Source organism: Apis cerana, linkage group LG1 (assembly GCF_029169275.1).
Source record: "Apis cerana isolate GH-2021 linkage group LG1, AcerK_1.0, whole genome shotgun sequence".
NCBI classification, from domain to species: Eukaryota; Metazoa; Arthropoda; class Insecta; order Hymenoptera; family Apidae; genus Apis; species Apis cerana.
This window is the reverse complement of record NC_083852.1, coordinates 18852924-18867578: the sequence shown is the minus strand read 5'-3', so window position 1 is coordinate 18867578 and position 14655 is coordinate 18852924. Positions and strand designations below refer to the sequence as shown.

At 24.1% G+C, this 14655-nt stretch overlaps 1 protein-coding gene and 1 long non-coding RNA gene across 3 annotated transcripts; one reads left to right on the top strand and one right to left on the bottom strand.

The window, feature by feature from the left end:
* Positions 1 to 33: 33 nt before the first annotated feature.
* On the bottom strand, positions 34 to 1243 carry LOC133667820 (uncharacterized). The gene is made up of 2 exons (XR_009833455.1): positions 970 to 1243; positions 34 to 886 (listed from the first exon to the last, which is right to left on the bottom strand). It is a non-coding gene; the product is annotated as an uncharacterized LOC133667820 (long non-coding RNA).
* Positions 167 to 14122, top strand: LOC107992995 (uncharacterized). 2 transcript variants are annotated; one of them, XM_062087281.1, is made up of 13 exons: positions 167 to 760; positions 2621 to 3206; positions 3551 to 3832; positions 4195 to 4509; positions 4648 to 4805; positions 4892 to 5063; positions 5156 to 5467; positions 5554 to 5702; positions 5774 to 6662; positions 7618 to 7764; positions 7845 to 7935; positions 8016 to 8085; positions 8217 to 14122. In XM_062087281.1, exons 2-13 carry the CDS (start codon positions 2636 to 2638, stop codon positions 9639 to 9641), a joined length of 4581 nt encoding a protein of 1526 aa, XP_061943265.1. In that variant the 5' UTR covers positions 167 to 760; positions 2621 to 2635; the 3' UTR covers positions 9642 to 14122. The 2 variants fall into 2 exon arrangements, with proteins under 2 accessions (XP_061943265.1, XP_061943266.1); XM_062087282.1 differs by lacking the exon at positions 167 to 760 and adding an exon at positions 2387 to 2508.
* The last annotated feature ends 533 nt before the right edge of the window (positions 14123 to 14655 follow it).

Sequence of the window (14655 nt, the reverse complement as noted above, 5' to 3'; positions counted from 1 at the left end):
AAAAATTTTTCAATATACAAATCAATATATAAATAACTTTATATTATAATTTTTATTTTTTAAAAATATAAGTATACAAATTCTAAAAAAAATATAATTAAAATCTTAATAAATTTAAAAACAGCGCCCATTAGAAGATTGCGGTCAACAGTGGAGTCTATGCTTATATTTCCAAGAATATACGTCTTATGTCAGCCAATGTCATCCAACATTTAAAATATGTGTTTTTTATGTTTTCTATGTTCTAATATTTTCAAAATAATTATAAATTATGATTAAAAATGTTACAGAAATATTACATTTCATCGAATTAGATTATATTAAATCGTCAAATTAAATTATTTTTGTGCAACTATTTTTGCTATGTCGTCCAATTTTCCATAAAGAATCGTTTACATGTTGGCACTACTGTTGATCGCACGTATTTTACTTAGAATGTACATCATTTATTCCTGGTCCCTCTGGGCGAATGTAAACAGAATTTTTTCGCAAATATGAAGTGACACGGCCGATCTATGCGGCTACGACTCGTGCATGGAAACTGTAATTTGTAATATCGTGTCGACCGTTTTAGCAGTTCATAAGACCTCAAATATTAGTTTTAAACGCATTACGGTAACCAGAAGATATACCTAGCGAATAAAACGGGTTTACGTTCGACCGCCCGTAATGTAAGTTCAGTGAAATAGTGTGGAGACGGTTTATAATACATGGAAGTGCAATGAGGGATCTGCAGAAATTCGTTGACTGCTTGCTGACGGTAAGTACTCCAAAACGAATGGTACTAAGGAACAACTGCTTTGGACTTTCCCAACTCTCACAAAATATGTCGTATTGGTCGATTTCTCCGTGAAATAAGCTTGCACATTTTAATTACCTAATTTTCCTGGTTAATGGAATACATATTTTCTATACACTAGAATGTATTACAACTTTTCATATGTATAATAGATAAATCTTGTTACATACTTTTATGTGTTCCTGTTATATATGTATGTCTTATATTAGACTAGCATTTGTGAAATCACACACAATTTAACATATAGTCACACAGAGCATATACGTGCAACAAGACAGAATATAAGGTATGGATATCTACATGAAACGCATTACGCTGTGGATATAGTGAATATTCGTAAATAAATGATTTTGATAGTTTTACCTAAATATATATTTCAAATAACTATGAAAATGTTCCGTATCTTTTAAGATGACTTTATTGCACTAAATAATTTGTGTAGGAATGATATATATTATATATACGTGTATGTGTGTGTGTGTGTGTGTGTGTGTGTGTGTGTGTGTGTGTACACACACACACACATATTTCTTTTTTCTCTTCAGTTATACTATAACTGTGATGACTGATTATATTTTCAAGTTATCTTCAAATTTTTCTATTATACCGATAATTATTCCTCTAATAAATAATAACAATAATAATATATAATTAATAAAATCGTTCGAAAAATTGCTTATTATTAATTTTCATTTTATTCATTTTTTTATTAATTGATTTAATTAAAGTTATTATATTTTAATATTTTTAAATAATAAAACTTTTTTTCACAATATTTAAATAATAGAATTTATTTATTTTTTTTATTGCTATTTTTAATTTGCTATTTAAAATTGCTATTTTTTATATGCATTTTTTTATTTGTTTAATTAAATTATAAATTAAAATAATAAATTATAAAAATAATAATAGTTTATTTAGAAATACAATTTTTAAGTTTTGTTTTATGTATAATATATTAAATAATTATAATATATTAAATCTATTTAATGAATAATTCATTCTACATTCTTGAACAAATCCATATAAATTATTTTTCTAATTTTCATTTCTCCATTCAATTTTCATTTATAATATCATAGTACATAAAAATATTATTCAATACATTTCATAAATAAAATGTAAATTGCATATTTGTTATTGTATTATTATAATTATATAATTTTAATTTTATCTTATTTTATTATAATTCTAAAATTTTTTCTTTACAATGTTTTTCTATAATTTCTTATATAAATATTTTTATTTTGTTATTTAATATTAATATAATTATATAATGTATATAACTATTAATATAATTATATATGTAATTATAAATATATTATAAATATATGTAGAAGTTACAGAAGAAAAGATAAATATCATAAGGAATCATTGAAAATATAATATAAAAATTAATATTTCCTCTAATTTGAACTTTGTGACTTCAAATTAATTAGAAATATATCTCATCTCACTATATTATATAAATAATAATGATAAAAGATAGATGGAATTATTGGAAACAATATGAAAATCTAGAAATGATATGTCATGACCTCTAATTTACTAGTAATATATTTTATCTTATTAATTGTAGACTCTTATATTTAATTTCTAGAGTACAAAAATTCAGTTATAATTCAGCTTTGAAATTGTTGCATTGCATTTTAAAATATTTCATCTTTTATTGAATTATTTAATTATTTTATATAATATTAATATTTAATGTAATATTAAATTTGTATTTCCACTATTAATTTTAATTGATGAGATATGTTAAAATATATAGTTTAATTATCTTATATATTATAATAAAAATTATATTTTATTTTTTTTCAGTGATGGGAGCACAAGATGTCTTCAAACATAGCAGATCCCAACAAATTTCAAGAAGAAATGTTTTTAAAATCAAGTTTTAAAAATGTATTAAACCATGATGATGTTATTAAATATCCAATTGCAAAAAGAATGACAGAAACTCTGTGCTATAATTTAAAGAAATGTGAAAATAATATTACATACATATCAAGAAATAATATTCTTTCCCAAAAGGTAGACATTAATTGGATGCAAGATAATCCATGTGACACAACTGAATTTTCAGAAACTATTAAGTATTCATCTGATATATGTTTAGTTAATCATTGTATGTTAAATGAGGATGTTAATTTTAATTGTAATTGTAATATAATGCATTATCAACAACATAAACAAATTTCACAAAATTATATGTATTCTATATATAATTTATGGAGAATTAGAACAAATAAAAGTTTGCCATTATTGATTACAAACAGAGTTGGTACACAGTGGAGGAATTGCTTTTGGAGAATATTTTTAATTCCTTTTATCATTTTATTATTATGTACAACAATATGTAGTGCAGATCCTAATCAATGTGCAGTTGGTCTAACAACACCTGGAAGTAAGTAAAAAAAAATAATTTCAAATTTTTTACTTAAAAATACATACATATATATATATATACATATATATATATATATTTATGAATTTAAATTTTTCATTTTTTTGAAGTATTTTTAACTTTCTACTGCAGTTGAATCTATAAATAATACTAGTATCTTTCTCCTTTTGGAATTCTAATGTTGGTGCTATATCTATATTTAATATACTATAAGATATAAGTATAAGTTAAAATTTAAAATAAAATCATTGTATATTTTATTAGATGTAAAAATATGAATTGTAAAATAATTTGTAATGAACATTTTTGATTTAAATTTATAAATAATATATTATTTTATTAAGGAACTTGGCCACAAGGTGATATTGTTCTTGAATATGGTCAACCTTTGAGAATACTTTGTATACTGGATGAATTTCCTGGAAAAAATGCTTCAGATCTTGTTTTCTTTCGTAATCAAAAAGAAATGGAACCACAATTTATTAAGATTATAAATGAAACTACAATATCATTGGATGTTGAAAAACCTCCACCTGCAGAAGATATGTATTATTGTAGATTAAGATTACAAAATAATCGCAGTAAGCAACTCGAAGCAGTTTGTTTGAATAAAGTTGTGGTTGGTTGTAAGTATTTTTTTTTAAATTATAAAATTAATTAATTATTTTTTAAGTAAAAAAAATTATAATTAATATAGTATCTTATTAATATAGTTTCTTATTAAGTTAGATCATTAATATAAACTTATCAGAATAGGCTAAAAGTATTTCATGAATACAAAAGTGAGCATTCAATGTCTGCTTTCATAAGGATTATATCATTTAATGTGTTTTGTATCTTGGAATTCATATTTGACTGTCATTTAAGATAAGATTATAAATACAAAAAACTTTTTATACAAAAGAGTTATTTATAAGTATTTTTAATATAATATTTTTTAGAATTTGAAAAGAGAATATATAATAATTTATTTACTAATTATTAACAGTTAAACCTCAAGAACCACAAAACTTTAGTTGTGTATCTTATAATTGGGAAAATATGATATGCTCATGGGAACCTGTTCAAAACTATGTTACAACAACACATACACTTGTATTTAAATTACCGGGAAGAGCAGGAGGTAGAAAATTATATCCATGTCCAAAACAAGAAAAAGATGAAAAACGAAATATGTGTTTGTGGGATACATCTACTAATCCAATTTATCGACAACCATATGAATATTATACATTTATATTGAATGTAAATAATGTTCTTGGAAACAGCAGTTTTACATATAAATTTCATCATTTTGCTCATGGTTTGTATTTTTTTTGTATTTATTTAATTTTGATTAATAATAATTTATAACATTATTAAATTTGTTTATTAAATATAATAATAATTTTTTTAATTAATAATTTTTAATTAAATATAATAATAATTTAAATTTGTTTAGTTATTCCTGCAAAACCAGCTAATCTATCAGTTATTAATAAAACATCTGATAGTGCATTATTACACTGGAGTGTGCCTTATCCAATGCAAAATTTTCCACCTGGATTATATCATAGAATTATGTATCAAAATCAATGGGATCATCAAAAAGTTTGGCAGGTAAATTTAAAAATCTTTATTTGTGTTACAATACAATATATTTGAAAGTGTGATATATTTTCCACTAATAATGAGTATATTATTAGGTAATCAATATTACGAATGATATTCACTTGGATAGAAGAAATTATAATCTTACTGGATTGGAATATGCAAATACTGCATATGATGTACGAGTTTTCATGAAAAGTGCTGTCGCGACTGGAGAAGACAAATGGAGTAACTTTAGTGACGTTACTTTTAGAACACCACCAAGATGTAAGTTGCGTTTCTTGTAATTTTAATTTTAGGTATTGTTAGGTATTTCTCGAAATATTTTTTTTTATATTCTTATATATTTGATATTTTAGTACCTGGCCGTCCTCCAAAAACCGATATTGGAAGCTTTGAAATAGCAGAGAACAGTGCTAGTAGGGACGTATATTTGTACTGGCAAGCTATACCACAGTATTTAGAAAATGGTGATTGTTTCAAGTATGAAATTGTTCATGTAGAAGAAAATGGAAGAAAATTATCACTTGTGCCGAATGAAACTACGAGAACATACGCTAAATTTAAAGGAATTAAAATACATTCTAATTATAGATTCGAAATTGTCACAACAAACATTGTTGGAGCGAATAAAAAACGTGCTAAAATTTTTGTACCTAGTCAATACGAAAGTAAGATTATGAAAAAAAAAATAAAGATTTATAATATATAATTCATGTATACATGATAAATGAATAATAATGTGTTTATATTACAGTACCACAAGAACCTGTAGCATTTACAAAAATTGCATTTGATGGAGGTCTATATGAATTATCATGGAAACCACCTAATATGAATAGAGAAATCGTAAATTATACAATTTTTTGGTGTGATAATGAACGCGATCGTCCTTATCAGTGTAATGTATGTATTTGTTGACAATTTTGTTAATAAAAAAAAAAAGAAAAATAGAATACTAGAATTGATGATTACAGGGTTATCTAGATTGGGTACATGTATCGAAAAATACAACAATTTATAATATGACAGTACCAGATCCCGACAAAGTATACCAATTTGCAATTTCTGCAAATACGAATAAAGGTAGTAGCGGTATGGTATGGGCATCATGTACTGTAATACATAACAAAGTTGTTGGAAAGATGAAGTCTGTATGGATAAATCGAATTGGTTCGGATTTTATTGAAGTTGGTTGGAAATTAGATTGTTCGGATCGCATTGGAATAGTAGAAGGATTTAATATTTATTACTGTCCTATTGTTTCGCCATATAATCTGAATTGTAAAGGTCCAAAACTTAATACAACGATAAAAGCCGATCCTCATACCATTCATGGCATTGTGAACAATTTAAAACCATATACAACATATATGTTAGCTGTTGCTGTTCTAACTAAAAGTGGAGAAGGATTGCATAGTGATCCTTTATATAATACAACACTTGAAGCTGCACCAACAACTCCACCACAGGATGTAAGAATTATTAATGTGACAAATACGACAATGTATATTACTTGGAAACCACCAGAAGCAATGAATGGCGTATTGCGTTATTATGAGGTTTATTACAACGATCACATGCAAAAAGTTGAAGAAGCAAATCATATTGAATTAAAAGGCCTGTTAGCACATACGAATTATAGTATTAGCATAGCAGCATGTACTGTGTCTTGTAGTATAAAATCGCCTACAATTTCCAAGATTACGAAAATCGGAGTACCGGGAACAGTGAATATACGTAACGTACGCTTTATGAATTCAAGCCAAGTGATTGTTATTTGGAATAAACCCGAATATTCTGCTGGATATTTGAATTATTATGAAATATTAAGTGACGATGAAATACAAAATAGTACTAGAACAGGTAATATTTTAACAAATATTCAGAAATTAATAAATAAATTAGAATATTTTTTCTAATATATGATTTTTTATTCATTTTCTGAATCATATTGCCATGGAACAAAGAAATTTATTTACGAAAATTTATCGTTATCGAGTGTATAACAAATAGTAACAACAGTAATAATAATAATTTTGAAAATATTTTATTTTTATAAAATCATCTTATTCTTAAAAAACATTCTTAAATAAAAATATAAATAAAAATATAAATAAGTATATTTTTTAGTATAATAAATATATTTAGAATAATAAATATAAATAAGTATATTAAATAAATATATTTTTTTTTATTATAGAGAATATTAAAACAAATTCAAAAATATAGCATTTTTATTTATATTATAATAAATTTTTTTTTATTTATATTATAATATATTTATAGTAATAAAAATAATATTATTTTGACTTATATTTTGATTTACTTTAAATGTAAGTATGATTTGAATTAGTTTAAATTAAATTACTTATAAATAATTCAATAAAACTTTATTTAAAAACAATTATTTTTGTTTTGAAAGATTACATTTATTATATGTTTATATATAAATTATGTAGGAATTTTTCTTTATGAAAAATTTATACAATTCTTTTATAATAAAAATATATTTCTGCAGAAGATTGTTTTGCAATTGTTATACTATATATAATATAATATAATATATAATATAAATATAATATAAATTTATGAGAAAACTAACAAAACATTTTAAAAAATGCAATTTGTTCATCATCACTATTTGTTATACATTCACTATTTGTTATACATTCTTAACTTTTTTTTATTATATGACTATAAATTATAATTGAAATATCACATATTGTATAAAAAGAATTTTTTCATTCATTTTTTAATATTAATATAATATTTAATATTAATATTAATAAAATTATTTTATCATTAATAAATATTTCAGAGGCTCAGATACCTATTTCTGATTGTAAAACTCTAGGACGAGAAAAATTATATCAGTTTCGTGTAAGAGCTGTTAATATTGCATCAGATAATACACATTTAAAAGGCCCTTGGTCTGAACCTGGTGAAGGAAACTGTTATAGTGATGGTAAATATAAAATTAACTATTTTTTTCTTTGGATAATTTTTTAATTAAAATAGTTATGTAATAATTACATTATATTATAGGGCCATCATTTAGTGTATGGCTTGTAATGTGGGTAATAGGAGCTATTAGTATTGTAGCATTTCTTCTTTGTCTTGCACATGTATCAAAAAGGTATGAATAATTCTTTATTAAATACTGAATATTTTGTAAAATAAATTTTCTTATTTATGTATATTTTTTATCTGTAATAGAATGTGGTTGAAGTGTAAAGCTATGCAAGATGTTGAAGTTAAATTACCACCAGGATTAGCACCAAATATGGTACTGTGTATAAAAATAAATTGATTATTTCATTATATACACATTAAAAGATTTATATTTATTAAATTTTAAAATTTATATTTAAACATTTATATTTAAATATTTAAACATTTTAAACATTTTTATTATAGAAACTTCTTCAAAAAGTGGGTGAACAACATATACGACAATCTTCTGCTGATTCAAGTGGTTGCTCAAGCGGACAAGAATCTGTTACCTCTTCGCTAACATCAGACTCTCAGGTTTCAAGTGATAGTGGTACAGAGATAGATCCGATGCCGGTATCGCCCAATAAATTACTCGAAACTCTACCAGCTTGGGAATCTTCGAGTCTTCGTCAGAGAAATGTTGGAATTACTAAACCATTTACGGAAACAGCACGCTGGGAATCATATGTGAAAGTTACAAAATCTGGAGAACCTATTATTGGAGACACATTATCTTTGGCACGATCCACACCTAATTTAACTGATAGTACAGGTTATACTACTTCACAACATACTTGGTCTTCAACTGGTTACATTAGTATGCCATCATCAGAAGAATTATCTAGTAATCCAAGTCCTGTTCCTAAAGAAACTTCAACTACAGGTGGTTATAGTATTATAGGAACAGTTCCTAAATCTATAAAATCGAAATCGGAAGATGATAGTGATTTAACCGAATCCACTGCGGATACATTAATATCTACTAAGTCAGAATCTAAATCTACAAATCCATACATTACTTTGGCATCTTTAGAGCAGAAACAAAAAGATAAGAAAACTATTGATACTTTACACGATTTAGATGAATTAACGTTTATTGAATCGAACAAATCAAAATTAGACTCTTTGACTTCATTTTCACCTTCTGACAAAGCTTCTAAACCATATGTGCAAACAGGTTTAATTGATCCACTGAAGAAGCCATTTTCCTTAAGTAACATTGATGGTACAAGAAGCACGACAATGTCTACACCATTCGCAGCCACATCTTTAACTGACTCATGTAATAAACCATTTGTTTCCTCTTTTGTAAGTCCAACTACTACTTTAGCATCTACGCTCGATACATCATCGAAACCTTATGTTTCCGTATCATCGATTTCTGAAATTTCAAAGAAACCAAATCTTCAAACAGTTACTTTAGAGTCTTCACAAAAGACTACTGTGCCTCAAACTTCAACAACCGATGGTTCTCAACCATATGTTCGTGCAAGTTCTGTATTTCAAATGCTACAACAACAACAAAGAGGAAAATCAGACACTCCTATTTCAGAAGTGATAGATGAAACAGAAGAGGATGTTACCACTGTATATCCTCTGTGTTGGCAAACAAGTGGTACAAAGCCTAGCTCGAAATTAGACGCAGATAAATCAATTATTACGACTAAACAGAATACTGGATATGTTACCATAGCAGAGAACCCAAAGTTAGATCAACATAGAACATCGACGTTATCATCATCGTATGTGCAGCATGAAAGGTTTGAGAAGCCACTGCCACAAAGTACTACTGGACAGTCAGATGAACAATACAGTAAAGTGACTGTTGTGCCAAGTACTATTCAATAAAAAGGAAAAGGTGCAAATATATTAATTGTGGCAGTGTAGCTTGTGTATTTTGTTACTTTGTGTAAACTTTTTTCAATGTAGGAACATTTTTCAATGAACAATGATGGTGCAATACGATTTCACGTTTGTAGGTGCTTTCAAAAGATAATGAAACTTAAATCCTACATTGGTTTTTACAGATATAGTATTTAGGTTGGAGGACAAATACTGATAAATACTAAATTGGAACACAAAACATACATCTTAAAAGATATATCGCGATATTTTGTCAACACGTATCGATGTGTTTAAAATTTTAGTATTTTCTAGGATTATTCACAAGGCAGCATGATTCGATATTGAATCAGCGGCTGAAACAAGAAAAAAAAAAGAAAAATTAAAAATAAAAATTGAAGAATGTCGTATGTAAAACGATATATTCGGTATAAGGATACATCGAATATGAAACACCCTCATTTGTGAAAGTATGTATAAAATGAATTTTTTTTGTATCATATATATTATCATATAATGTGATTTAAAGATCACTAGCAACGCCATAGAGTAAGGATTTAGAGTAAGGATTATAAATAAATTATGTGGCATACATCTATCGACAAACAACTCGTAGTTGTCTGAACAATCAAATTTTTCGCTATCTATAGTAGTATAATAATTTTCACTGTAGAAAGATTGTTATTTAATCATTGTGAAGCTTTTAATCGACTCTGTATAGTAATATTAATATTTCGAAATATGTTCAAAACAACGATTTGAAAAATTTCAAAAATGTTTTCGTTATGAATTATTTTATAACATAAATTATCGATATAAATGCATTCTTTCGCTTTATCGTGCATAGTAATAATATGTATATTAATCAATTTTTTCTTTTTTAATCTCAATGAAATTTAAAAATTATACATTTATAGGAACAAATATTTTTATTGTTCCAATAAACAAATATTCATAATCAATTGAAAAAGTATTCGCAATTATAAATTACTTATAAAATTAAATTACAAATATTAAAAAGTTGCTAATTTCTATCTCTTTTAAAATTAAGTTGAAAGAGATGAAAATTGATATTTTTTGAATCATTAGTTTGTTAAACTCGTATATTATGTACAAAAACTATATCAACTTTTTTGTTAAACTACATTCGTATGCGCAATTTGTTTATCTGTACATATAATTTACAAATTGTTCCTGTAGTACCTTACTAACGCTAGCAATGATTGACAGAAAGTACGCAGTAAAAACGAAAACTATTAACAAGTACAGGGTCAAAGATAATAAGATAAGAAAAAGTTAATCAAATTGCAGTTTCGAAACTAATTAAATTTTTGCATGTTTCTTACATATTTTGTTATCGATTGAAAATATTTAAATAATTAAAAGTAACATAATTTTTTATATTTTAAATATCATTGCTGACTGTATTAAAATCTTTTAATGAAATTTTCATATCTTTTAAATAAAAGAAATATATAATTTTTAGGTCAATTTCAATTTCAATAAATAAATTGTTTTTAAATTTTTAAAAAATAAAATCATTTATATAAATATTTCAAACAAATTGTCAGTCAGCAATGCAAAATAAAGATATTTTGAAATAAATATTATAAGCAGCTCATTTTGCAAAAATTTTAAGGAACTATGCAATGCCATTAAAACATTATGTTAAAAAGAGCAAGATTATATATATATATATACACATACATATATATGCATAATACCTTAAGCTAGTCATTGATGGGGTACATGAGTTTTTACAGGCCTTTTTTAATGATTTATACTTTACGAATGATTATTGAATGGTTTTTTAACCCTCGATTCTTCATTAATGATTTTGTTAAAATGTTGTTAATTTGTTAATTTGTTAATAATTATCGACATATCATTTGATGCTAAACTATACAAATTGAAATATATCATTTAATGTATTAATTACTGTTTTGCAAGTTATCGAAGATTTTTATATAGATTATATTATCAAACATAAAAAGATATACAGAGTGAGTCAGAAATATATGTGAAAGTATTAATTTTATGTGAAAAAATAAGTTAAAAATATAGAATAAAAATTTTTCATTTGAAATTTCGTTTTCGAATAAATTAGTAAGTATTTAAAAATTTTTCGAACTTGATTTATTCAAACTTAAAGTCTTAAATGAAAAAAATTTATTTTATATTTTCAACTTATATAGAATTAACTTTTCATGTTCTGAGTCACTTTATAAAAAAATAGAAAAAAAGAAAAATTTTATTTTCTTTGTATTATACGAACAATTATTTACGATTGCATAGGATCGTATTTGCCTCATATCGAACAATCGAATTATTAAATTCTAGCATATTATATATATATATATATATATATATCAGTACAAAAAAGGCCTGGGAGGATTTTTGCAGTAATTATTTCACAAGCTCAAACAAGTTTTACTGATCTTGTTAAGTTATAACTTGTAAAAGTTGTATTCGTTAAAATGTAGAAAAAAAGAAGATGAAGATTATATAATAAAATATTGTTTGAACTTATGAAATATTATTCAATGAGTGTCACGGATGAATTTGATAATCTGTGGTACTTTCTCTGGAGCGAGCTTACATATACTCGTATGTTATATTGTTGTTACTAAGAGAAAAGCCGCTAATATTTAATGAATTGCGTGTAATCTGTATAAAATACTACTTAGTTCGTAAAAATATTAGATAAAATTAAAAAAAGGATTAAGAAAAAATAATTAGATGACGATGAATAATAAATACGTTTGGTGCGTCATGAATGCATTGGATTTATTTTTACATTCGGAAAGGTAGATATTTTCATCTTTCATATACAAAAAAATGTTTAAAGATATGTATAAAATTTAAATATACAAGAGTAAATTCGTATTGAAAATTATTGTCTATCCAACAAGGATCTTCTATTATACGAAAGAATGAAAAAAAAAATAAATAAAAAATAAATAAACAAATAAAGTTATAGATTAATATATTGCTATCTTTGTAAAAACGAAAAGTAAAATGCACGAATGCACGCAAGATTTTGAGATATGCTCATTGAAATAAGTATTTTTCACGGTAAAGGCTTCTAGATTGATTTAGAAAGTAAATAAACGCATCTATTTGTTAGATTTTACATGTCTTCATTGTATATATATATATCTATTATTATCTATTTTTGTTACATATTTATAAATGAAAAAGAACTACTTTATTGCACATTATAAGTATATATATATATATAATATATATATATATATATATATATATATATATATTCTGTCTATATGTAGTCTAATCTAAAAATTTTAAACGATAGATTTGTGGTGTGAACGATTTATATATATAATAAATATAACATATATATGATATATAACATATAATATAATATGTATATATATATTATATTATATTATATATATGAATTTATAAAGATATATAAAAGATATATCAATGATTTATATGACACGTGTAAGACATATTTCTATTATTAAACATTTACCTTTATCGATTAATTTGCCTTGCGGAAAACAGGCATATATAAAACACGTATATTCCTTTTTTCTCAATTTTTTTTTATATAGCCAAACAGAGTTCGTATAATTTAGTTAAATAGTTTTTTAAGATGTTTATAATTTTTATATTATATATCTTCATCGATATTATGGGAGCTCAGTGTTACAGTAAATTGACAATTTGATTAAATTAAAAAAAATTGATGAAATTAATTGGTATAAATGTATTTTATATAATGTAAAGCAATCTTAGTGCAATGATTCACAATGTAATCAATTTTTGTAAATATCATTAAGTGATTTTTCTTTTTTACATATAACATAATTGTATTGAAATATTATTACGTAAAACATAATTAATTTCATGAATTATGTTTTTATATGGACTCCCTAATTGTAGATTTTTTTCTTCTTAATATATATTTAGAATGCAATGAATTGTTGATATAAATTATCAGATTTTCATTAAAATATTTGTTGTTAAAATATTGAAAGAAAAGTGTTCAAAATTTCATTTTACGTATTTTACACGTGCCTGTTTGTTTCTGTGGAAATTAAAAATTTCAATTATTTGCAATAATTATCTTGTTCTTAAGCAACATTAATATTTGTAAATGAAATAAATTTTAATTTCAATGACAATTAATGTTGTAAAATTATGAAAATGTCTTTTTGCAGAAATGTGCAGACACCGCGATAATAACTATACTAATTAGTCATGGAATACTTTAATCTTGTAATCTCTTTCAAAATAAATTATAATCATATATGAATTTTAAGATTTAATATATTAGAATAATAGTCAAACTTTATGTTAAGGAAATAATTTCTTTTTTATTAATCAGAGAATCTAAAAATAATTTTAAGAGTATTCCAAGATTAATAAACTAATTCATGATAATCTACATCGAGCTAATTATATTAATCTAATAAGATCTTGTACAGACTATTGTAAAATATATTTTTACTACATTTTTTTGGTTTTATTATTTATTTCTTTATAACATAAAATTGTGTTTTAAGTTCGTTTTTTTTTTATAGATCGCTGCTATTATGCCATTATGTATGCCATGCCGTTGAGCCTTGCCATTTATTTAGGTTCATTTTTAAGATCAATTCCAAAGTTGTTTTGTTTTTCAATACTCATATATTGATCACGAATAAAAAAATCTTGTAAAACTTTATCTTTCAATTGATGCTGTTAATAAGTGCTTTAGAAGCTATTATATTATTATACTGAAATATATAACATTTATATCGACGTGATGTATTTTGCTTATTAAATCTACTACTACTATATATTCCTTGTTTTTAATTTATGATATTAATAATTTTTTATATTAATGAAAAAACAAAATTTAAGATCAATATATTTTTTATTTATTCTATAAAATTTAATATTTTAATAAATATATCTATTATTTTCTATATATAAAATAATAATTAATATCATATCATATGAAAAAAATATTATGTATTTCTATCCATTTTTGTAACAGTTTATTATT